Source organism: Melanostigma gelatinosum (genome assembly GCF_949748355.1).
Source record: "Melanostigma gelatinosum genome assembly, chromosome: 2".
Classification (NCBI taxonomy): Eukaryota; Metazoa; Chordata; class Actinopteri; order Perciformes; family Zoarcidae; genus Melanostigma; species Melanostigma gelatinosum.
The window spans coordinates 4,310,803-4,337,990 of NC_136635.1; the positions used below are offsets into that span (position 1 = coordinate 4,310,803).

Below are 27,188 nucleotides of genomic sequence, written 5' to 3' on the forward strand. Positions count from 1 at the left end.
TAATATCTATTTATGTTTTGAAAACTATTGGTGGACAATGATGGTCAGTTCAGCTTTATTTCACGCGCTGATGGGTCACGGCATTGCTCCACGGGTCACACTGGTTACATCACTACTGTTGATTGGTTGCTCGTTTTCCGTCGACATATTAAAAAGAAGTAAATAAAACAAGTCGACAGTGATGACGCATTACTTGTGTTATGGATGGGGAGGGCTCTCGAAACATTGATGTTGTATTGGAAACTTGTCGGTCTACAAATATTGCCTTTGACATTTTGTATTCCAGCTACAAACTCATTCAGACGTCACTGCCTGTTGTATTTCAGCATTTTCATATTTACATTTTTTGATAGATATTCAGTGTTTTCTGCTTTTTGAAAATAATGGAAGTCAACAGAATGAATGATGCGTCTGAGTGATTACTTACTGTCAACATTTTAATAGTTTTACATTTGAAACTTAATTTCAGCTTCTTGATATCTTTTATAGTTGAAGAAATAACATTCAATTGTTCTTCTTGAACTGACAGCTACACCGACTCCTTGTGTCGGCCGAGATGGATCATCTGTGGTCGTCAGTTGGTGTCAGTAAAGGAATGGGATCGGGGCATCAAGTTAAAAAGATGCATCAGATCACACCGATCCCAGAGCAGTTCTCTGGAAATATCCTCTTCTTAAGGAAATGCACAACAGGGCTGCTTCAGTTTGTGTTCACTACTGATCGACGCTACATCAGGAGGTACAGCAACACTTTGGATGTTCAGATCTGCGTTATTGAACCGCGGCACTAGTCTGACTCACCGGATGCAGACTGGCCTAATATCTCACGTGAAATGAACTTTGACCCTTATCACCTTATCAAGCAGATATGACAACCATGTCAGCAAGGCTGCTTACTTTAACATCCAGCAGACACGCAGACACACCGTTACACCACATCTTCATGGAGTGGTGTCTTTGTCTGCACTCCTCTTTAAGCTGTTCAGGCCTCCGCCACCACTTCCTGAGGAAAACATCAATCAACAGCGCTGGTCCACCTTCAGGGGGGATCGAAGCTAAATGTGTACCTGACAAGGATTGCAATGTTATGCAATATAGCTAATACTATTCATCTTCTTATACTGTAGATCAATGCATTAATACCACGCTGTATCAAAAAAAGGATGCAACCAAATCATGTGCTGCTGCGACCAACAGAGAGTCAGTCTGGTGCCCTGGTCTGCCTTGCTCAAAGACTTTGTTGCACTTGTGGATTTGCAAACATGGTCTTCATCAACAGGTGCAGGTGAAGGTTACCTGAAGTCTACTGTGGCCCTGGCACAGAGCAGAGCATAGAGCAGGAAGGCAGACGGCCAACGCTCTGCATGATCACATGTGCTGTACACTGACATCACTCAATCGTATTATTTAATGGCCACAGATGTATCCTGCATCTCCAGATTCAGCAACAGCTTTTGCTTCGATGTGGACTTTTTACTTGTTGAATCTGCGATGAACTATTTGCTACATTTTTCCTTTTTGTATTTCCCGAAGTGGAATGGTCCATTCTGCACTGCTAGGTGGCCGGAGGAGGGCATTAACTGCAATGTGTTTGGATCAAACTAGCATATTTACTCAAATAAAGGCCGGGTCTCTAATTATGGCTGGGGGCTTCCACCAACAAATATAAGCCAGTCCAAAACGCAGGCCAGTCTGCAAGGAAAGAAAAGACAAAGATGGATGGATTCACTCCTGGAGCCTGTGGTATAATGTACCTGCTAACTCAGTGTTGGGCTCTGGCCATATGGCTTAAACATGTGCTGTGGACAAAGAGAATCAGGCCTTCACTGTTTCAAGCAAAGGTTTCATCCTGATTTGTAGTTGAGGAGAGCAAAGGAATTTCACACTCAGGTGTGAATTCCCCCCCCCCAAATAACCATGGTAACCGCGGCAATCTCATTGGCCGAAGGCCAAGAGAACCCAGGACCCCTGTGGTTCAACCCCTGTTCTACAAAACTGTCTGCAGTTTCACACTTCTCCGCTTTTTCCAATCGACCTCGGTTGAGTTAGGGAGCACGCAACCGCTCTTCACCCGGACCTTCGTCCTGGACGCATGAAGATACATCGGCCTCTCCTCCCCCCTCCAGCACGACGGAGGCCACGAGGACGCAACGGCCCTTCTCCCCTACTCAAACCCTGTCAGGTCACGAGCCGTTTTGCTGGACGAAACGACAGTGTTCCACTTTGAGTACGGCTCCACTCAGCCCGCGAGACGAATCTGCTTCAGCGATCCGTTCACTGCTTTTTGCTCCTTTTTCTTTCCGTGCACAAACCGGCACAGAGGAGCCCGACGAAGCCTCGCTCCTCTCCTGACCGATGATTACCGGTAAGACGCACAGACCACGTCGTCTCAACCGAAGTTAAACTGTCCTCCCTGCAGCGAGGATCGTCTGCGTTTCGCTCCAGAGCGAGCTCACGCCACGACGGCACAGCGCCCGCTGCAAAGCCGCGCTGCAAGCAGCCTACCCCCCCCCCCTTTCTGCCGAAGAAAAAGGACAAATTTGCCACGAACACTTCCACGTTGCAACGAAGCATCGACAAGTAAGATTCTTGGCATTTGGGCATAGCTTAACTTAAATTAACGTAAGTTTAATTCAGGCCATTCATTTATATGTTGATATTCCCGTGTTTTTGTGTGTTTAAGTTACTGTCGCGTGATATTGAGGTATTACGCAATCATTACGGCGCAGAGAAGCGCCGCTGTATTCGTGTATTATCAACTATGACTGTTTGCTTGGGATTTATTTGATTTATTTTCATTTGTTTTACTACACTTCGTGTAGTATTCTCTCCTCATTAAATCAGTTCTGTGAGTGAAGTGTGGAATCTCGGCTATCGTACATAACTGCTGGCAGTTCTACCGACAACGGCACGTTGTGTACGATACGCCAGCGACCCCCATTATCACTACAACACGGACCGCACGCAGAAGCTTGATTCATGACCCCCACCTTTGCTCTCTCTTTCTTCTCTCTGCCCCGGGAGAAACCCCGTTCAAACGAGCGCCTCACATCACGTGCTGCCCAGGCACACGTGATTACATACAGCAGCCTAACTGCCATTTTGTCCGAGTCACTCGACTCCGCCATCTTTGTAGTTTTTAGCTGTAGTTCTTAAGGCCCCTCCCCTTTTGGCCAGCGTCACTCGACGCCGCCATCTTTGTAGTCTCTAGCTGAAGCTGTAAGACTCCCCCTCCTTTTCACCCACAGACCCACACACACACACACACACAGACATACACTCTCATCCATTTTATTCATTCTTTAGTTTAGGCATATAAAATTGTATGATAACGTTTGTTGGTTGCAATATTAATTGATTTGATCATTTATTATTTTGATTTAATAAACTCTGTTATACTTTCAGGAGCAGTCGTCTGTGATTACTTGTGCATATGTATTTGATAAGACTGTATGTAGTAGCCTGTGCTCGAACTTAAAAACCTTCACTGTCACTGAATGTAAAGTCATACGCAGACTATTGACATTATGAGTGACTACTAATTATGAGACTTAGTTTTATCGTTTGGTTATTGGTCCCTGTTCGCAGGGTGGTGCCCCGTTTATATTAATAATCATTAATAATTGTTACATACATCAATAATTCTATTGATGTCAAGAATTCAGTTTCTTAAATGCTGATAACCCAAACACGCTCCTTTAGTTCCCAACATAATGGTGCCCCGTGTGCGGCTACGTTATTCAAGTTTTGTTACAGTATATATGCACATTAATCCATAATTATTTTTGAATAATTAATTTTCCAAAAAAATATTTTTTTTTCGAAAAATTATTTTTTTTCTTCTTTTGAATGATCCAAATTCCTGAAACTTATTTCCCAAAATAGGTAGGCTTTGATCTTCAAAATCCTGTCTTATTGTAATTAAATTTTAGATTTTGATTTTTAATCTTAATCTTTAATTCCCTTCTCGAAATTTTATTTCGTTTCCAGGTTTAATTATTTGTTTCATTTCTTAAACTAACAGCCAGCTGTGTAGTAGATTTGATAGTTTATTTGTAATACCTTGCTTGCTTTCTTAAATCCCTCCAAAGAAGTTACACACAGCTGTCACAGGCCCAAAGTGCTAAACCACATTAGCATTTTCGCACCTCTGGCTGCAAAGCAGTAGTGATACCTCAGAGCAGCAACAGTAGAAACGTAAGTCACAGAGCTAGACATTTCACTGTGTGCCTGCATGAACCGTAACACTAACAGTAATTAACATCTAACAGTAGAAACGTAAGTTACAGAACTAGACATTTCACTGAGAACCGTAAACACTAACAGTTTCCGTTCTAACACTAGGGAATTAACAACCATTGGGAGTCGCACTCATTAGAGAGAATGAGTGACGAGAAATCCCCCATTCCTGGAGCTGTAGCTCCAGAAGACACCGCATTACGAGATGCGGTGGCTGATGTCCTCGGACTCACAGCAAAGGAAAGAGAGTACTTTGCAAAATACACTGCTGTCCTATGCGACGAGCAATTAGAGCAGCTGGTGGCTTATGTAAATAACCCAGCAGGTAACAGAGAGCGCCTGATTCAGAACGTAATCGGCGAAATACTGCTCATCTACCATCAGAAAATGCAGCTGCAAGTTGCCCGAACCCGGGCACAGAGCGACGAGCAGCAACGCGAGATCTGGACACTCCGAACAGAGGTTCAGGAGTTGTCACGTGACTGTAGAGCCCTACAGTCAGAAAATAGTAGCCTGCGCAGTGACCTCAGAGAGGTCAACCTAGAACTCTCTAAAGCATCAGAGAGTGATGACAAACTGAAAGCGCTTCAAGGTGTTCCAGCAACCCCGGTAGGTACTGCTACCCCCTACCGAGCCTTTCAGCCCAGTCATTTCTTGGTCTCGGCTCCCTCATTCCCCGAGACCCGAACCACCTTGCATTTCTTGAAAGCGACATCCCCAACCAGGAGGAGAGAGGACCAACACCAGGTCCTAGACGGCCCAGGTGGCTTCAAAACCACCTCAGGCGAACGCAATCCTCCACGCGGTTCACGCGCACAACAAGAACTGACCCCATCCCCCTCAGGGAGGGAGGATGATAGTCGTTACCACCATCGCGAGTATGGAGACTCAGACGACTCGGACGGCCCAGGCCCCATCAACCTTGGAGGCCTGCGTACTCGACAGATTGAGCCTCTGGCAAAAGACGTAGAGCGCTTCAATCCCGATAATCACGACTCGAGCATCGATGACTACCTTAGGGAGATCGATCGCTGCCTCCTCGACCTATCGCGCCCCTCATCGCTCGAAAAGCTAAAGCTAGTGTGGAAAACCACTGCGTGAAGCGTCCACGCTTTCATTGAAATGCTCCAGCCGAGCATCCGCGACTGCTATTCATCCCTTTGTCACGCCCTTAGGGAGGAGTACTCCCTGTACACCGACCCAGCTTCTGCCACCCTCGGCGCCTTTGCCATTTCCCAGGAAAGGCTAGAGTCTCCGAGAGACTACTTCAGGCGCTTGAGATCTGCGTACTTCCAAGGACGTAACGCCCCAGGTCTAGAAGAAGACCATGCCTTCAAGTCGCTATTCTTGCACAATCTCCACGACAACGTGAGATACGATGTTACTATACACTGCAGAACGAGTAACCTCACCATGCCAGAGATTAGGAAGTACGCGCAACTTGCATGGAAGACACGCGGACGGCCGACAAATCGGTACGAAGACACCGCCATAGTCTTAGGCATCCAACAGTCGAGCGACTCCGACCTAGCGTCGGAAGACGACGAGAGGCCTTGGCCTAGCGAGCCCTGGTCAGCCCCGAGGAACAAACGACCCTGGTGGTCGAAAGACCAACGGAACCAGGGGGGTGAAAGACGCCCTCAAGGGCAACCCATCAGGTAACGCTGACTCGCAGCCCACCTGACTAAGCCAAGTGACCTTTCCCCCTGCTGCCAAGTCGACGTGGTAGGGGGGGGGGAGAGAAGTCAGCACACTTCCGGAAACGACCACTCCCATCTCGCACCTCGTTCTTCAACCTTCTTGGGCGACCTTGTTCGCAAAGGCAATGCCCGTTATGTATAAATCTATACATATTCTTCAGTCCTACTGGGGGGTCATAACACTCTTGCTCTACCCGACTCCGGGTCAGAAACGAGCCTCATGTGTTCCCCCACCTTTTCGCATACACCTCTAGGGTGCCACAACCTTAGAGGCCCTTTCGAGCACCCTAGCTCGTAAAACCTTTCGTCAACTAAGCCTTGTTCTCCTGCTCTGTCAGCATGAGCCACCTCCAGCTTGTTCAACGAAGCCACCGCCTTCTTTCAGCCGAGTCATCGCCCGGGCCTATCAAGTCGCCAGTGCCGTAGGTAACTGAACTTGACCTGTGCGCCGGACCTGTCTCCATCTCTAATTAGGAGGGTGGGGGGAGGGAGATATCACCAGCCCGCCATGACACACTCCAGAGTGAAACTGTTCGCGACGTTTCCCTGAGTGCTGACGGTAACGTGGGGATATCCGCCCTCGCCACTTGAACAGTGCGAGGGGGGTGGGATCTCTGACAACAGAAACTTAGAGAGATGCACTTCACAGGAAGTACACTCTAATCTCGCCAGTGCCGAAACCAACCGGCAGAATGGCAGCTTACTATTGACTACTAACGTTTAACTGCATGCTCCAACTCACCCTGTAGACATGCACTAACCGCTAACACAGCCAACTTCAACCAGAACAGTTGCATGACCTGACAAACCATTGTGACTGTAAACTGATGCTCCACTCTCATAGAGAACCCTTTGCATGCTTTATAGACTCTACCAGAAGTAACCAGAGAAGACATAACCTCTGCCGTAGCAGTCAGATTTAATCCAGGACCTCATCCGAGAAGGCTCAGCTGTCAACAGCTGGAGCAGCGAAAGACCAGCCTAGCTAGTCACACTAGCCGTGCTAATGAAATCTGTAAATCTGCTACCACTACTGTTATGCAACCCTCACAGGTACATCTGGCCTATAGTCTGGGCAAACGCAACTCCAATATCGATAGATTCTAAAACTTAGACACAGGACTCGCTCTAAATCTACCGATTAGAGAGAGAGATAGACGCACATATCATGTACCAATAGATCCAGAAGCGACAGACTAACTGGATTCCCTCCTATTCGTAACACCACGTAGCCAACCTACGACTGCTCCGCCGACAGACTCCAGTCCTGTCTAGGAGTTGAACCAGTAACCACTGTTTGCCCCTCACCTGCTTCTTGTCTTTCTATTCTTTCCTTCTCTCTCTTTTGTGTTTTGTTTTATTTGGGTTGTTACTTTCTTTGACACTATGCCGCAATGCTAGATTATCACAACATCATAACAGCGATTGAATTATTTGGGAATAATGTTTTGCTCACCTATGATTTGAATTGTGTATGATAGTAGATGTAGGTAGAAGTAGTTAAAGTCATCTGCCCAGATGCCACCTTAGTCATCTGCCCAGATGCCAATGAACTCTGAACTTGAACACCATGAACTTGACCACTATGAACCTTGAACACCATGAACTTGACCACTATGAACCTTGAACTCTATGAACAATGAACACTGCCTGTTTTAACCACTGCTTTTGGTCTCAGGAACACTTGGACTGTCTCACCTCTTCAGGTTTCCCCACCACATGGATGCACATGCCAGCCCTTGGTTTGCTCTAAAGACCGAAGCCAACACCTCGCTCTTCAGAACAAAGGGGGGATGTTGGGCTCTGGACATATGGCTTAAACATGTGCTGTGGACAAAGAGAATCAGGCCTTCACTGTTTCAAGCAAAGGTTTCATCCTGATTTGTAGTTGAGGAGAGCAAAGGAATTTCACACTCAGGTGTGAATTCCCCCCCCCCCAAATAACCATGGTAACCGCGGCAATCTCATTGGCCGAAGGCCAAGAGAACCCAGGACCCCTGTGGTTCAACCCCTGTTCTACAAAACTGTCTGCAGTTTCACACTTCTCCGCTTTTTCCAATCGACCTCGGTTGAGTTAGGGAGCACGCAACCGCTCTTCACCCGGACCTTCGTCCTGGACGCATGAAGATACATCGGCCTCTCCTCCCCCCTCCAGCACGACGGAGGCCACGAGGACGCAACGGCCCTTCTCCCCTACTCAAACCCTGTCAGGTCACGAGCCGTTTTGCTGGACGAAACGACAGTGTTCCACTTTGAGTACGGCTCCACTCAGCCCGCGAGACGAATCTGCTTCAGCGATCCGTTCACTGCTTTTTGCTCCTTTTTCTTTCCGTGCACAAACCGGCACAGAGGAGCCCGACGAAGCCTCGCTCCTCTCCTGACCGATGATTACCGGTAAGACGCACAGACCACGTCGTCTCAACCGAAGTTAAACTGTCCTCCCTGCAGCGAGGATCGTCTGCGTTTCGCTCCAGAGCGAGCTCACGCCACGACGGCACAGCGCCCGCTGCAAAGCCGCGCTGCAAGCAGCCTACCCCCCCCCCCCTTTCTGCTGAAGAAAAAGGACAAATTTGCCACGAACACTTCTTAAATCAGTTCTGTGAGTGAAGTGTGGAATCTCGGCTATCGTACATAACTGCTGGCAGTTCTACCGACAACGGCACGTTGTGTACGATACGCCAGCGACCCCCATTATCACTACAACGCGGACCGCACGCAGAAGCTTGATTCATGACCCCCACCTTTGCTCTCTCTTTCTTCTCTCTGCCCCGGGAGAAACCCCGTTCAAACGAGCGCCTCACATCACGTGCTGCCCAGGCACACGTGATTACATACAGCAGCCTAACTGCCATTTTGTCCGAGTCACTCGACTCCGCCATCTTTGTAGTTTTTAGCTGTAGTTCTTAAGGCCCCTCCCCTTTTGGCCAGCGTCACTCGACGCCGCCATCTTTGTAGTCTCTAGCTGAAGCTGTAAGACTCCCCCTCCTTTTCACCCACAGACCCACAGACCCACACACACACAGACATACACTCTCATCCATTTTATTCATTCTTTAGTTTAGGCATATAAAATTGTATGATAACGTTTGTTGGTTGCAATATTAATTGATTTGATCATTTATTATTTTGATTTAATAAACTGTTATACTTTCAGGAGCAGTCGTCTGTGATTACTTGTGCATATGTATTTGATAAGACTGTATGTAGTAGCCTGTGCTCGAACTTAAAAACCTTCACTGTCACTGAATGTATAGTCATACGCAGACTATTGACATTATGAGTGACTACTAATTATGAGACTTAGTTTTATCGTTTGGTTATTGGTCCCTGTTCGCAGGGTGGTGCCCCGTTTATATTAATAATCATTAATAATTGTTACATACATCAATAATTCTATTGATGTCAAGAATTCAGTTTCTTAAATGCTGATAACCCAAACACGCTCCTTTAGTTCCCAACATAATGGTGCCCCGTGTGCGGCTACGTTATTCAAGTTTTGTTACAGTATATATGCACATTAATCCATAATTATTTTTGAATAATTAATTTTCCTAAAAAATATTTTTTTTTCGAAAAATTATTTTTTTTCTTCTTTTGAATGATCCAAATTCCTGAAACTTATTTCCCAAAATAGGTAGGCTTTGATCTTCAAAATCCTGTCTTATTGTAATTAAATTTTTGATTTTAGATTTTGATTTTTAATCTTAATCTTTAATTCCCTTCTCGAAATTTTATTTCGTTTCCAGGTTTAATTATTTGTTTCATTTCTTAAACTAACAGCCAGCTGTGTAGTAGATTTGATAGTTTATTTGTAATACCTTGCTTGCTTTCTTAAATCCCTCCAAAGAAGTTACACACAGCTGTCACAGGCCCAAAGTGCTAAACCACATTAGCATTTTCGCACCTCTGGCTGCAAAGCAGTAGTGATACCTCAGAGCAGCAACAGTAGAAACGTAAGTCACAGAGCTAGACATTTCACTGTGTGCCTGCATGAACCGTAACACTAACAGTAATTAACATCTAACAGTAGAAACGTAAGTTACAGAACTAGACATTTCACTGAGAACCGTAAACACTAACAGTTTCCGTTCTAACACTAGGGAATTAACAACCATTGGGAGTCGCACTCATTAGAGAGAATGAGTGACGAGAAATCCCCCATTCCTGGAGCTGTAGCTCCAGAAGACACCGCATTACGAGATGCGGTGGCTGATGTCCTCGGACTCACAGCAAAGGAAAGAGAGTACTTTGCAAAATACACTGCTGTCCTATGCGACGAGCAATTAGAGCAGCTGGTGGCTTATGTAAATAACCCAGCAGGTAACAGAGAGCGCCTGATTCAGAACGTAATCGGCGAAATACTGCTCATCTACCATCAGAAAATGCAGCTGCAAGTTGCCCGAACCCGGGCACAGAGCGACGAGCAGCAACGCGAGATCTGGACACTCCGAACAGAGGTTCAGGAGTTGTCACGTGACTGTAGAGCCCTACAGTCAGAAAATAGTAGCCTGCGCAGTGACCTCAGAGAGGTCAACCTAGAACTCTCTAAAGCATCAGAGAGTGATGACAAACTGAAAGCGCTTCAAGGTGTTCCAGCAACCCCGGTAGGTACTGCTACCCCCTACCGAGCCTTTCAGCCCAGTCATTTCTTGGTCTCGGCTCCCTCATTCCCCGAGACCCGAACCACCTTGCATTTCTTGAAAGCGACATCCCCAACCAGGAGGAGAGAGGACCAACACCAGGTCCTAGACGGCCCAGGTGGCTTCAAAACCACCTCAGGCGAACGCAATCCTCCACGCGGTTCACGCGCACAACAAGAACTGACCCCATCCCCCTCAGGGAGGGAGGATGATAGTCGTTACCACCATCGCGAGTATGGAGACTCAGACGACTCGGACGGCCCAGGCCCCATCAACCTTGGAGGCCTGCGTACTCGACAGATTGAGCCTCTGGCAAAAGACGTAGAGCGCTTCAATCCCGATAATCACGACTCGAGCATCGATGACTACCTTAGGGAGATCGATCGCTGCCTCCTCGACCTATCGCGCCCCTCATCGCTCGAAAAGCTAAAGCTAGTGTGGAAAACCACTGCGTGAAGCGTCCACGCTTTCATTGAAACGCTCCAGCCGAGCATCCGCGACTGCTATTCATCCCTTTGTCACGCCCTTAGGGAGGAGTACTCCCTGTACACCGACCCAGCTTCTGCCACCCTCGGCGCCTTTGCCATTTCCCAGGAAAGGCTAGAGTCTCCGAGAGACTACTTCAGGCGCTTGAGATCTGCGTACTTCCAAGGACGTAACGCCCCAGGTCTAGAAGAAGACCATGCCTTCAAGTCGCTATTCTTGCACAATCTCCACGACAACGTGAGATACGATGTTACTATACACTGCAGAACGAGTAACCTCACCATGCCAGAGATTAGGAAGTACGCGCAACTTGCATGGAAGACACGCGGACGGCCGACAAATCGGTACGAAGACACCGCCATAGTCTTAGGCATCCAACAGTCGAGCGACTCCGACCTAGCGTCGGAAGACGACGAGAGGCCTTGGCCTAGCGAGCCCTGGTCAGCCCCGAGGAACAAACGACCCTGGTGGTCGAAAGACCAACGGAACCAGGGGGGTGAAAGACGCCCTCAAGGGCAACCCATCAGGTAACGCTGACTCGCAGCCCACCTGACTAAGCCAAGTGACCTTTCCCCCTGCTGCCAAGTCGACGTGGTAGGGGGGGGGGAGAGAAGTCAGCACACTTCCGGAAACGACCACTCCCATCTCGCACCTCGTTCTTCAACCTTCTTGGGCGACCTTGTTCGCAAAGGCAATGCCCGTTATGTATAAATCTATACATATTCTTCAGTCCTACTGGGGGGTCATAACACTCTTGCTCTACCCGACTCCGGGTCAGAAACGAGCCTCATGTGTTCCCCCACCTTTTCGCATACACCTCTAGGGTGCCACAACCTTAGAGGCCCTTTCGAGCACCCTAGCTCGTAAAACCTTTCGTCAACTAAGCCTTGTTCTCCTGCTCTGTCAGCATGAGCCACCTCCAGCTTGTTCAACGAAGCCACCGCCTTCTTTCAGCCGAGTCATCGCCCGGGCCTATCAAGTCGCCAGTGCCGTAGGTAACTGAACTTGACCTGTGCGCCGGACCTGTCTCCATCTCTAATTAGGAGGGTGGGGGGAGGGAGATATCACCAGCCCGCCATGACACACTCCAGAGTGAAACTGTTCGCGACGTTTCCCTGAGTGCTGACGGTAACGTGGGGATATCCGCCCTCGCCACTTGAACAGTGCGAGGGGGGTGGGATCTCTGACAACAGAAACTTAGAGAGATGCACTTCACAGGAAGTACACTCTAATCTCGCCAGTGCCGAAACCAACCGGCAGAATGGCAGCTTACTATTGACTACTAACGTTTAACTGCATGCTCCAACTCACCCTGTAGACATGCACTAACCGCTAACACAGCCAACTTCAACCAGAACAGTTGCATGACCTGACAAACCATTGTGACTGTAAACTGATGCTCCACTCTCATAGAGAACCCTTTGCATGCTTTATAGACTCTACCAGAAGTAACCAGAGAAGACATAACCTCTGCCGTAGCAGTCAGATTTAATCCAGGACCTCATCCGAGAAGGCTCAGCTGTCAACAGCTGGAGCAGCGAAAGACCAGCCTAGCTAGTCACACTAGCCGTGCTAATGAAATCTGTAAATCTGCTACCACTACTGTTATGCAACCCTCACAGGTACATCTGGCCTATAGTCTGGGCAAACGCAACTCCAATATCGATAGATTCTAAAACTTAGACACAGGACTCGCTCTAAATCTACCGATTAGAGAGAGAGATAGACGCACATATCATGTACCAATAGATCCAGAAGCGACAGACTAACTGGATTCCCTCCTATTCGTAACACCACGTAGCCAACCTACGACTGCTCCGCCGACAGACTCCAGTCCTGTCTAGGAGTTGAACCAGTAACCACTGTTTGCCCCTCACCTGCTTCTTGTCTTTCTATTCTTTCCTTCTCTCTCTTTTGTGTTTTGTTTTATTTGGGTTGTTACTTTCTTTGACACTATGCCGCAATGCTAGATTATCACAACATCATAACAGCGATTGAATTATTTGGGAATAATGTTTTGCTCACCTATGATTTGAATTGTGTATGATAGTAGATGTAGGTAGAAGTAGTTAAAGTCATCTGCCCAGATGCCACCTTAGTCATCTGCCCAGATGCCAATGAACTCTGAACTTGAACACCATGAACTTGACCACTATGAACCTTGAACACCATGAACTTGACCACTATGAACCTTGAACTCTATGAACAATGAACACTGCCTGTTTTAACCACTGCTTTTGGTCTCAGGAACACTTGGACTGTCTCACCTCTTCAGGTTTCCCCACCACATGGATGCACATGCCAGCCCTTGGTTTGCTCTAAAGACCGAAGCCAACACCTCGCTCTTCAGAACAAAGGGGGGATGTTGGGCTCTGGACATATGGCTTAAACATGTGCTGTGGACAAAGAGAATCAGGCCTTCACTGTTTCAAGCAAAGGTTTCATCCTGATTTGTAGTTGAGGAGAGCAAAGGAATTTCACACTCAGGTGTGAATTCCCCCCCCCCCAAATAACCATGGTAACCGCGGCAATCTCATTGGCCGAAGGCCAAGAGAACCCAGGACCCCTGTGGTTCAACCCCTGTTCTACAAAACTGTCTGCAGTTTCACACTTCTCCGCTTTTTCCAATCGACCTCGGTTGAGTTAGGGAGCACGCAACCGCTCTTCACCCGGACCTTCGTCCTGGACGCATGAAGATACATCGGCCTCTCCTCCCCCCTCCAGCACGACGGAGGCCACGAGGACGCAACGGCCCTTCTCCCCTACTCAAACCCTGTCAGGTCACGAGCCGTTTTGCTGGACGAAACGACAGTGTTCCACTTTGAGTACGGCTCCACTCAGCCCGCGAGACGAATCTGCTTCAGCGATCCGTTCACTGCTTTTTGCTCCTTTTTCTTTCCGTGCACAAACCGGCACAGAGGAGCCCGACGAAGCCTCGCTCCTCTCCTGACCGATGATTACCGGTAAGACGCACAGACCACGTCGTCTCAACCGAAGTTAAACTGTCCTCCCTGCAGCGAGGATCGTCTGCGTTTCGCTCCAGAGCGAGCTCACGCCACGACGGCACAGCGCCCGCTGCAAAGCCGCGCTGCAAGCAGCCTACCCCCCCCCCCTTTCTGCTGAAGAAAAAGGACAAATTTGCCACGAACACTTCTTAAATCAGTTCTGTGAGTGAAGTGTGGAATCTCGGCTATCGTACATAACTGCTGGCAGTTCTACCGACAACGGCACGTTGTGTACGATACGCCAGCGACCCCCATTATCACTACAACGCGGACCGCACGCAGAAGCTTGATTCATGACCCCCACCTTTGCTCTCTCTTTCTTCTCTCTGCCCCGGGAGAAACCCCGTTCAAACGAGCGCCTCACATCACGTGCTGCCCAGGCACACGTGATTACATACAGCAGCCTAACTGCCATTTTGTCCGAGTCACTCGACTCCGCCATCTTTGTAGTTTTTAGCTGTAGTTCTTAAGGCCCCTCCCCTTTTGGCCAGCGTCACTCGACGCCGCCATCTTTGTAGTCTCTAGCTGAAGCTGTAAGACTCCCCCTCCTTTTCACCCACAGACCCACAGACCCACACACACACAGACATACACTCTCATCCATTTTATTCATTCTTTAGTTTAGGCATATAAAATTGTATGATAACGTTTGTTGGTTGCAATATTAATTGATTTGATCATTTATTATTTTGATTTAATAAACTGTTATACTTTCAGGAGCAGTCGTCTGTGATTACTTGTGCATATGTATTTGATAAGACTGTATGTAGTAGCCTGTGCTCGAACTTAAAAACCTTCACTGTCACTGAATGTATAGTCATACGCAGACTATTGACATTATGAGTGACTACTAATTATGAGACTTAGTTTTATCGTTTGGTTATTGGTCCCTGTTCGCAGGGTGGTGCCCCGTTTATATTAATAATCATTAATAATTGTTACATACATCAATAATTCTATTGATGTCAAGAATTCAGTTTCTTAAATGCTGATAACCCAAACACGCTCCTTTAGTTCCCAACATCAGCGTAGTCTACATTTACAGACACACAGGGACAGCTGACCTGCAGACTCTCAGGCGAGCGCTGGAGACATAGTACCAGGTCTGGCTGTAACGTCATAATCTGATCCATCCGTCTTTAAAATATCTACTCAATGTCTGCAGAGCTGTTCCTGAGTGTAAAGTCTGCACCTTTGCATGTGGAAGAGAAAGAGTTACAAAGAAAGTGCACATACACGAGTGTGTACATGCTCTGGATCAGTTTACTGCATCATCCATGGCAACCTTACATTGTCAGAAGTATTCATCATAGTTTCCCATCAATAATACTTATTATCAATAATACTTATTTATCCAGGTTTTAAAAAACTAATTGTACTCTACCTTATTTGTGTATATTTGTTTTGTGTGTTGTTGCTTACATTTAATTCAAGAATGTAATCTGATACAATGACATGTAATAAAATGTAATCAGAAACCTAATCCACCTTTCACAGTATGAAGGTAATGTCATCTAATTCCTTCCTACTTCAATACCAGACCTTGTTGTGATTTTACATATTTTCTATGCTGTTGGAGAAGAAAGGGGAAGCAATAACACAGCCTTTAAGCTGTGGACATGATGTCATCATCGAAGTCTCAAACCATTGAGCACATGTGTTTGTGGAGCAGCAGCACCATAGAGGTGGACCTGAATGAACCATGTCTAGGGCTGGAGCCAATCTTATCTCATTACATTCAAAACTTCTATTGAGTTCTTGGAATGAAGCTCTGTCTGTCGTCATATCTTATGATGACATCAACCGAAAGGCATGGGGGGAAATATGTTATGATTTGACAATTGATTGATACAGATGTGATTTATTGTGTATTAACAGTGCTGCTCATCGGCCCTGTTGATACAGCGCTGGCCTCCCTTTGTGTTTTTTGACTGCAGTGAAAATATTTTACTGAAAGGCTTAATGCCAACAAATATGGCAGAATATTTCATTATACTGAAACGTATTGTAAATTTTGGGAATGATTACATCCGTCTGACTTTTGGACTGAGATAATTACAGAGAACACTCGCTGTCTGAGGGGAAGAGAAGGTAGAGGATGGTCTCAGCATGCAATGTTCCTGTCAGATATGAATAATAATGATTCAAATGTCAACATCATCAATAAAGCTTCGAAGCTTCGCACTTTTAGGCACAACCCTACAAACATTTCTCCTGTGTTCCATTTGAGCAGACATGTGAAGCTCATTTCCTACAAACAGACAGAATGATGATGATGAGGTGAACCATCCTCCTCTGTCATACTCCATCGTGCTGTTTCTGCTTTCCATATGAAACACTACACCGTCCCCCTCCAACTGACAGCTGCCTCGCTGATCTGCTGATCTTCGGTGTGAGCTGACTGGTGTCATGAAGCTGCATCATATATCCTTCCTTATTTTAAATGCATTTTAAAATTGTAATCCTGTTATTATCCATAGTTGTACTAAATGACTCTGTAGTCTGATTACGTCCTCTTCTTCTGTAACTGCAATGTAACAGAGTTATCCTTTACTTGTAATCCGTTAATCCCCGATCCTGCTCAGTGTATATCAGCTGACGTATATCACCATCAGATCAAACATCCATAACAGTATCTGCCTTAAAAAGCCACGAGGCTCTAGTGTAAATGTGATGGGACATTTCATGCATTTAAGACGTAGCTCATCTTCTGAATGTACTTATGACATATCAGCACAAACCTCAGCAACAGGGACAGATATTCAAAACAAATGAAATTACAACAAACACTCAAACACAGGCCTAACAGTGAGTTGTGCCAGCGGACCAGTCAAAACCACACATCACAACAACTGAGATCAAAGTCCTTGAATGCACCGTGACATTACGCCAGGGATGACAATTTGAGCTTTCAGGGGAAATGTTATCAAAAGTCTGTTTAATGAAAGAAAAATAGTGATACTTCAGTTCTTGTGACTAAAGGGGGAGAGGCATTGATTGTTAGTTTGAGGTTGTTAGCAGCCTATTAAGCACAGAACTCTCTCTGTCTCAAACAATACCTTAAAGAAAGGCAGATAGGAAGGTACCGCCACTGCTCTTAGTACACTAGAGTGCTGTGTGGATGGCCTACAGGAGGCCCATTATCCCCCTGACTCACCACAACACAGCTGCTCATGGTTATTACAATTCATATACATAAAGACCTGCACACAGACCAGTCCAGGCCAGAGACACAGAACAACCGTAGGGAACAGATCGCAATACAAAGCTGGTCAAAGCGAGTTACTTACACAGGACTAGAATTCAGAGAGCAATGGTCCACCATCATCTCGGGGAGAAAATCCAACTTAAAAGAAGCCATGATGAATCGGTTTCTTTCTTCTTCGAACACACACGACAGTGAAGCTTAATAGACACGGTGATCAAAGCGTGGCGGTAAACTCCAGATCACACACACTCGGTGGTCGGTTCCTGGTAAAGGGTATAAGGCAGCCGACACAGAGAGAAACACATGGAGACGCCGTCCACTGGAACACAAATACAACACACACAATCTGGCTGAGGAACCGCCTTTGCTTGAGATAGAAGAAGAGCACAAATGACAGACAGACAGGCCTTCAGGTTGGCTTTCCAGGTTCTGGGACTAACCGCTGCATGGGGGCTGCTGGGATCACTGCCAGAGAACGTAATGGCCATTCGGGGTCCCACAATCAAAGTGCTGATGATCCACGGCCTTTGTGAACATTTCTCCTAGGCCAGCAGATCTGGCTGCAGCGTCAGATAAACATGGTGTCAGATTGATGGTGATAAGGCCCAGTGGGCAGAGGGAATGACAGAGGGAGTGAATAGTACTCACCAGGCAGTAGCTAATCCCCGGACTAGCCACTCCAGGGGCTAACAATTAGGTTCCGGTCTGAGGGGGGCTGCGTTTACCCTGTTGTCCTAAAGGCTGCACTGGTTTGTGTGTGTAAAAACAGAAGTGAGCCGGGCTTTGGTCTGTGTGCACCCCACAGTGCACACACACACACCCACACCTATGAAATGTGATAAACTCCAGTGATGTGTGGAGCATAAAGCTGCCAACCTGCCTTCAGGTAGTCGTTAACTGGACTCAACATCTCCATTTACTGCCGCACATGGTTTTTAAATCTATTTGACGATTCATTTTTGCATTATGACAGCACTTAATCATCTGAGCGAAGCATATCTCTAATGCCAGACACAAGTCTGTGAAATAACACAAACATCTTTCTAGAGGTGGAGAACCAAATCTCTTCACAGAAATGAGGTTTACCGGAATGTTGGGGGGGGGGGGGGAGAAAATGAAAAATGACATGTGCAATGTATAACTGTGTACTCTGCTTTTGAGAATGAACACAATTTACAAAAAAGAAATGAGGTTTACTACATTTCACCCAAATCCAACATCCATGGGTGGACCTCCTGTCGTATTGACAGCTATGTCACCATGACAGCGCTCGCTATGTGATGAAACTTGGAGATGGCGAGCTAAAACTGTGTTTATCGCATACCAGAGATAGTGTTACAGAATTCCTAAAACTGGCAGTCGAGGAATGGTAGTGGGAGACGTCATATGACGACACTGCTGTGATAACAGACGTATGAGAAATACCAACAGTGCCCTCCATAAACTCTAGCTAGCCAGCAGCTGTCAGTCACTGGAGTCAACAGTCTATTACGGCAGAGACACACCAAAGGCCGACTGGAGCGTCGTCACATTGCCTGTGCAAAAGATTCTTGGGACAAAATAGCATGTTGTGTAATAGAGGTGCTTACTGTGACGCTGAAAACACATCACAAACTATGGTGCGGGCTGGCCAGGCTTCAGGGATGTTCAGGTATTGTGGTTTCCACGATAACAATCACTGCAACTAATTCTTAATAGAGCAGATGAGTCTTGGACCTCATGATGGGTTTTAAAAACATGGAGCAAGTTGTTGGACCATGCTACCAACAGGAAGTGACTTTGCCTCATTATGTATAAATACAGTTAAAGTCACATACATGTTGACTCGTGCTGTGGTTCAGCCCACTGGACTTTAGGAAGGCGTGCTTTTGTTCCTAGTTCTCTATGTTTGAGAGATACGTGGCTGCATGGTGTGAGCCGTGGGCGCTTGGTGTTGACAGATTCTCTAGAACCCCCGCTGTCCCCCAAACTGCTATCAGAACTTCTTACCCCACTAGTGCCAAGTTGGAGACCTCCGAGGCAGAGAGCGGTAGCGTGGGCAGTCCAGTCTGCTCTGGAGAGACATACAGGGTTTTAGGGTCCAGGCTATCCATCCAGGGCCTTGCACTACTACTAGTGACACACAGACACAGGAAACACAACACAACGACACACACAAAACAATTACTAATGGATACACAACAAATATTTACACATGTAACACTCAACACATGCAGCTAAAGTGGAACCCAGACGGGTGGTTGCGTGTCATAACTCCACCCTCCATCCATGATACAGGTGTGTTTGGTTTTCTCTCCTATGTAGCAAATTGGGACTACAATGTAAATGTTGTAGCCTGTCGTACAGTGACACATCAAAACCGTGTAACCTTGTCCGTCAAAACCGAGAACTAGCAGTGACATCCAAGACTGACAAGGAACAACTACAAAGACCAGGGTCTGGCTAAACCAACGAGGCTTACAACTGGTCTAAAGCTAAGTAGGTCCGGGCTCTACAGCTTCTGCCTGCTGAGACGGGTGTACATCTTTCAACGAGTCAGGAGCAGCTGTAATGTCACTTTATGTTACTCTCTCTGCATGTGACTGCCGTGAAACCTCTTGAAGCTGACGGTTATTAAGAAGCCGCGGCTGGTGAAGCGGTGCGGGTGAGTTGGCTGGAGAAGGCAGAGTGTTTAGCCACCATGGAGAGCCGTTAACTGCAGACATGTTACACATAAAAGCTGAAGGCCATGTCAACTTAATATTAAAATAGAGTGTCAATATTTTTCAGTAATGGAATTATTGAAAAATATCAACAGAGATGATCAAATATTAAGCACAATTTGATTTGATATTTGAGTGGGCTTGTATCTTTTACAATCCAAAGGTGCTTGTGGACTAGCACCTATCAGACTGCCGCTTTGAACGTTGATGATGAAGCAGATCCAGCCTGCACTTTACTGGAGGAGGTAGAGTTTGAGTGGACAACAGGACAGTGAGATGTTCAGCCTGATCAGAAGAGCCACTACATGGTGTCCTTGTGGCCAGTTGAACTGTTACAGCTCTATTCATTCCTTTTGATCTGATCCTCCATAACAATGTCACCACAAATGATAACTGATTAGCTACAGATTAGATTGTTAACGATGTGTCCTAGCAACACACGCTGCTAGGCCATAGCCATAGTTGCGTGGCTATTCAACATAGCTAAGATCGGCGTAGTTAAGACTAGGCTTACTAACTTACAGTCTATTCTTAAAACCGGTCCTAACAGGGGCCTATATCACAATGGAAGTTCAACTTAAAGGGTCTTTCCATGCCAAGCAAAGCCATGATGACATGCGGTTTCACTACTGGGAGCAGGCTGTGGTCTTCTTGCTTAGGAGCAGGGCTAACCAGGGCCAACCAGGGCCAACCAGGGCCAACCAGGGCCAACCAGGGCCAACAGGGCCAAGAAGGCCAACCAGGGCCAACCCATGATGGTCTCGCTTCCATAGGCTGTCTTTGGAGAGAAAGCTCAGCTTGAAGTCGATAGATGTTCAACACTAAATTCTTTTGTAGCTTCAAAGGCTCTGTGGTTTGGAGATTAGTTTCACTGTTACGTTCTTATTCACACTTCCAGATGAGCTCTATCTTAATGTTAACGGAGCGCTTTCAGATGTATCAGAACTGTCTTAAGTTTCTGCTGATACAAACGTTTCAGGCACAGGAAATCCAATGCATCGTCATAGAGTCAGTAATACTTTGTTAGCGGTGCTATTTCTCAGTATAAAACATGAAAATATATGGATATAAGCCAGTGTTTCCCACATATACTTTACTGGGACGGGCTGGTATACAACCAAAACAAATGTATTTGGTAACCACTTCTGTATGTCTGAACAATGCCATCTGAGATGGGTGAACTAGTGGACAATCACCTCTGGCTCTACCCACCTGTTCATTCTGCTATCTTCAGCAATACACCTGTTGAACAAGAATAAACATAGAAATATAGAAAGGCCATTTTTCCATCTGCTCCGTCGTCCTCTACTGCAGCAATGTTTTACATAGGCACAGCCCGCTAGCAAAGTGTTACAAACACGTTCAAACAGAAGCTGTCTGTATGTAGTCTTACTGTTTCTCTTAGTTTGCATTAGTATTAGAAAATTGGTCAAATTCTTGTAAACTTAGCTGCTTGCTGAGACAAAGCAGGGAGGACGACAGGCTGAAGGACTGATACCCAATGATGTCCGTGTTCTTCATTTACCTCACTGGTATGTATTTTAATCAGTGGCGGCTGGCCAATAGAGGGCCATGGGGCCTGGCCCCACCTTGAGCCACACAAAATAAATTTAAAAAAAAAAAAATTATAAGAATCATAAATTATACAAATTGTCAATATCTGTGTTTTTGTACTATGGAATGTACCCAGTAATATGTGTAAAATATGATATCTGCAAATATATGCTTTTCCTACTCGTCCTCTCCGCCTGTGTGCACGTCTACACGAGAACACGCAGCGAGGGGGCCAAATCGTTTTGGCCCAAAAGAGGCGGGTCTATGAAGCAGTTTAGCCAATTGCTGATTGGAGATATAAATGAGTGACATACAATTTAGTCAATCTGCGCACTCAAATAGATTCAGAGTGGGGCCAGAACGATTCTGCCCCCCTAGCTGCACGTTCTCGTCAGGAGAAGTCTCTACAGGCGAGCACCAGCAGAGGAGAACTTTGAGGAGATTCTGCAGCCAAAGAGCTGATATCAGATCAGCCTGACCTCACAATCAGACAGCAGACTCGCAGGAAAGGGAAACAGTACATGAAGCTTCTGTACTAGCTGTACACTAGACAGGTTAGCTAGCTGGATGACGTCATGCTAATAACTTATTTAGCTTTTTAAAACAACGGGGACAGATCCAGCACGGACAGTTAGGGAGTGAGGGATGAGGAGGTAAGGAAACATGATAACACCAGGGTAGGGAGTGAGGAGGTAAGGAAACATGAGAACACCAGGGTAGGGAGTGAGGGGGTAAGGAAACATGAGAACACCAGGGTAGGGAGTGAGAGGGTAAGGAAACATGAGAACACCAGGGTAGGGAGTGAGGAGGTAAGGAAACATGAGATCACCAGGGTAGGGAGTGAGGAGGTAAGGAAACATGAGAACACCAGGGTAGGGAGTGAGGAGGTAAGGAAACATGAGAACACCAGGGTAGGGAGTGAGGAGGTAAGGAAACATGAGAACACCAGGGTAGGGAGTGAGGGATGAGGGGGTAAGGAAACATGAGAACACCAGGGTAGGGAGTGAGGAGGTAAGGAAACATGAGAACACCAGGGTAGGGAGTGAGGAGGTAAGGAAACATGAGAACACCAGGGTAGGGAGTGAGGAGGTAAGGAAACATAAGAACACCAGGGTAGGGAGTGAGGAGGTAAGGAAACATGAGAACACCAGGGTAGGGAGTGAGGAGGTAAGGAAACATGAGAACACCAGGGTAGGGAGTGAGGAGGTAAGGAAACATGAGAACACCAGGGTAGGGAGTGAGGGGGTAAGGAAACATGAGAACACCAGGGTAGGGAGTGAGGAGGTAAGGAAACATGAGAACACCAGGGTAGGGAGTGAGGAGGTAAAGAAACATGAGAACACCAGGGTAGGGAGTGAGGAGGTAAGGAAACATGAGAACACCAGGGTAGGGAGTGAGGGATGAGGGGGTAAGGAAACATGAGAACACCAGGGTAGGGAGTGAGGGATGAGGGGGTAAGGAAACATGAGAACACCAGGGTAGGGAGTGAGGAGGTAAAGAAACATGAGAACACCAGGGTAGGGAGTGAGGAGGTAAGGAAACATGAGAACACCAGGGTAGGGAGTGAGGAGGTAAGGAAACATGAGAACACTAGGGTAGGGAGTGAGGAGGTAAGGAAACATGAGAACACCAGGGTAGGGAGTGAGGAGGTAAGGAAACATGAGAACACCAGGGTAGGGAGTGAGGAGGTAAGGAAACATGAGAACACCAGGGTAGGGAGTGAGGAGGTAAAGAAACATGAGAACACCAGGGTAGGGAGTGAGGAGGTAAGGAAACATGAGAACACCAGGGTAGGGAGTGAGGAGGTAAGGAAACATGAGAACACCAGAGTAGGGAGTGAGGAGGTAAGGAAACATGAGAACACCAGGGTAGGGAGTGAGGAGGTAAGGAAACATGAGAACACCAGGGTAGGGAGTGAGGAGGTAAGGAAACATGAGAACACCAGGGTAGGGAGTGAGGGGGTAAGGAAACATGAGAACACCAGGGTAGGGAGTGAGGAGGTAAGGAAACATGAGAACACCAGGGTAGGGAGTGAGGAGGTAAAGAAACATGAGAACACCAGGGTAGGGAGTGAGGAGGTAAGGAAACATGAGAACACCAGGGTAGGGAGTGAGGAGGTAAGGAAACATGAGAACACCAGGGTAGGGAGTGAGGAGGTAAGGAAACATGAGAACACCAGGGTAGGGAGTGAGGAGGTAAGGAAACATGAGAACACCAGGGTAGGGAGTGAGGGATGAGGAGGTAAGGAGACATGAGAACACCAGGGTAGGGAGTGAGGGATGAGGAGGTAAGGAAACATGAGAACACCAGGGTAGGGAGTGAGGGATGAGGAGGTAAGGAAACATGAGAACACCAGGGTAGGGAGTGAGGGATGAGGAGGTAAGGAAACATGAGAACACCAGGGTAGGGAGTGAGGGATGAGGAGGTAAGGAAACATGAGAACACCAGGGTAGGGAGTGAGGGATGAGGAGGTAAGGAAACATGAGAACACCAGGGTAGGGAGTGAGGGATGAGGAGGTAAGGAAACATGAGAACACCAGGGTAGGGAGTGAGGGATAAGGAGGTAAGGAAACATGAGAACACCAGGGTAGGGAGTGAGGGATGAGGAGGTAAGGAGACATGAGAACACCAGGGTAGGGAGTGAGGGATGAGGAGGTAAGGAGACATGAGAACACCAGGGTAGGGAGTGAGGGATGAGGAGGTAAGGAAACATGAGAACACCAGGGTAGGGAGTGAGGGATGAGGAGGTAAGGAAACATGAGAACACCAGGGTAGGGAGTGAGGGATGAGGAGGTAAGGAAACATGAGAACACCAGGGTAGGGAGTGAGGGATGAGGAGGTAAGGAAACATGAGAACACCAGGGTAGGGAGTGAGGAGGTAAGGAAACATGAGAACACCAGGGTAGGGAGTGAGGAGGTAAGGAAACATGAGAACACCAGGGTAGGGAGTGGGGAGTTAAGGAAACATGAGAACACCAGGGTAGGGAGTGAGGAGGTAAGGAAACATGAGAACACCAGGGTAGGGAGTGAGGGATGAGGAGGTAAGGAGTCATGAGAACACCAGGGTAGGGAGTGAGGGATGAGGAGGTAAGGAAACATGAGAACACCAGGGTAGGGAGTGAGGGATGAGGAGGTAAGGAAACATGAGAACACCAGGGTAGGGAGTGAGGGATGAGGAGGTAAGGAAACATGAGAACACCAGGGTAGGGAGTGAGGGATGAGGAGGTAAGGAAACATGAGAACACGAGGGTAGGGAGTGAGGGATGAGGAGGTAAGGAAACATGAGAACACCAGGGTAGGGAGTGAGGGATGAGGAGGTAAGGAAACATGAGAACACCAGGGTAGGGAGTGAGGGATAAGGAGGTAAGGAAACATGAGAACACCAGGGTAGGGAGTGAGGGATGAGGAGGTAAGGAGACATGAGAACACCAGGGTAGGGAGTGAGGGATGAGGAGGTAAGGAGACATGAGAACACCAGGGTAGGGAGTGAGGAGGTAAGGAAACATGAGAACACCAGGGTAGGGAGTGAGGAGGTAAGGAAACATGAGAACACCAGGGTAGGGAGTGAGGAGGTAAGGAAACATGAGAACACCAGGGTAGGGAGTGAGGAGGTAAGGAAATATGAGAACACCAGGGTAGGGAGTGAGAGATGAGGAGGTAAGGAGACATGAGAACACCAGGGTAGGGAGTGAGGGATGAGGAGGTAAGGAAACATGAGAACACCAGGGTAGGGAGTGAGGGATGAGGAGGTAAGGAAACATGAGAACACCAGGGTAGGGAGTGAGGGATGAGGAGGTAAGGAAACATGAGAACACCAGGGTAGGGAGTGAGGGATGAGGAGGTAAGGAAACATGAGAACACCAGGGTAGGGAGTGAGGGATGAGGAGGTAAGGAAACATGAGAACACCAGGGTAGGGAGTGAGGGATGAGGAGGTAAGGAAACATGAGAACACCAGGGTAGGGAGTGAGGGATAAGGAGGTAAGGAAACATGAGAACACCAGGGTAGGGAGTGAGGGATGAGGAGGTAAGGAAACATGAGAACACCAGGGTAGGGAGTGAGGGATGAGGAGGTAAGGAAACATGAGAACACCAGGGTAGGGAGTGAGGGATGAGGAGGTAAGGAAACATGAGAACACCAGGGTAGGGAGTGAGGGATGAGGAGGTAAGGAAACATGAGAACACCAGGGTAGGGAGTGAGGGATAAGAAGGTAAGGAAACATGAGAACACCAGGGTAGGGAGTGAGGGATGAGGAGGTAAGGAGACATGAGAACACCAGGGTAGGGAGTGAGGGATGAGGAGGTAAGGAGACATGAGAACACCAGGGTAGGGAGTGAGGGATGAGGAGGTAAGGAAACATGAGAACACCAGGGTAGGGAGTGAGGGATGAAGAGGTAAGGAAACATGAGAACACCAGGGTAGGGAGTGAGGGATGAGGAGGTAAGGAAACATGAGAACACCAGGGTAGGGAGTGAGGGATGAGGAGGTAAGGAAACATGAGAACACCAGGACACACATGAGAACTCTGTCAAGCTACATATTAGACAAAGTGAACAACTTTTCTTCTACATAGTTGTCCTCAGTCTCATCTGCTTAACTTGGTCATGGAGGCATCAACATGTAATAGAGATGTTAAATTAACAGTGAAAACTCATCATAGCTTAATTTAACATCAGTATTCATAATTACACTTCATGTTTACTTCTCCTGATCTTTACCTCCTATAACAAGGTCCATAGGACATCTCAATAAATAAACATGTTATATTATATTATATAAGTGTTATTTACTGATTGTTTTTGTGTTGGAATAAATGTTAAATATTTAACTGCCAAGTAATAATGCGTGTTTGATACTTTCATTTTTTTTGCATTAAATCATACTGGGATGTTTCCTGAAATTGATAAGATGGCCCTACCTAGAACATGTTCCACCAGCCGCCACTGATTTTAATGACATTTTAGATTTCTGACAAAGATGTCTAAATGTATGATAGGAACCTGTTATTAAGGGTGTAGCTTCAGGCTTTGTGCCAGGACTAGTCAACTCTCCCCAAAATACAGCTGCAGTCTGTGGCGTTCAACAGGCCTAAATAATGCAGTTACTCTGATTCAAACAATAGAGTGGTCTCACCTACGTCACGATCTCCTTAGTTACGAGGTCTGTCCGCCATGTTGGAGTACATACAGAACCTACATGGCGGCAATACCATACTTTGAATCACTGGATAGTGCATCAAAGGTTCGCTACCTGGCAAAATTGAAGGTTATTGGTAACTTGGATCCCTATACGATGAGTGCAGATCGTTTCAGTGCCGATCCTACTTATCTTCCATCGGTAAACTACGCCAACATCTACACGTATCTCGTGAATACCCCCAGTCCTTACACAAAAGACGAGTTGGAGTGCTACAAAGGGCTCGACGCTTATAATCAGTTTGTCAGTGGATGGGTCCGAGACGTCAAAGCAACGGTCGTCGAGAATTCTCATCTCGTCATTGGAAGGGTAAATATATACAGATCTGGTCAGATATTTAGCAATATTCAATGTTTACTCAGTGCAAACAGACACGTGTGTTTGTGTACATTGTACATGCATGTCATTGTGTGCGTGTGTGTAGGAATTCACTTTCAACTAACCCCTAACTTCATCCCCC

At 46.9% G+C, this 27,188-nt stretch overlaps 1 protein-coding gene across 6 annotated transcripts in view; it reads right to left on the minus strand.

Moving 5' to 3' along the window:
- The window catches only part of celf1 (cugbp, Elav-like family member 1), a 70,226-nt gene that overhangs the window by 38,440 nt on the left and 4,598 nt on the right, over positions 1 to 27,188 (minus strand). For 4 of the 6 annotated variants that reach the window (XM_079290728.1, XM_079290730.1, XM_079290727.1 and 1 more), the window contains exon 2: positions 19,267 to 19,389. The exons of 1 other annotated variant lie outside the window; for it this stretch is intronic. In XM_079290728.1, coding sequence (XP_079146854.1) covers positions 19,267 to 19,370 — 104 coding nt within the window. In that variant the 5' untranslated portion in view covers positions 19,371 to 19,389. The remainder of the gene's footprint in view (positions 1 to 19,266; positions 19,390 to 27,188) is intronic. One more of the 6 variants, XM_079290726.1, reaches the window with a different exon arrangement.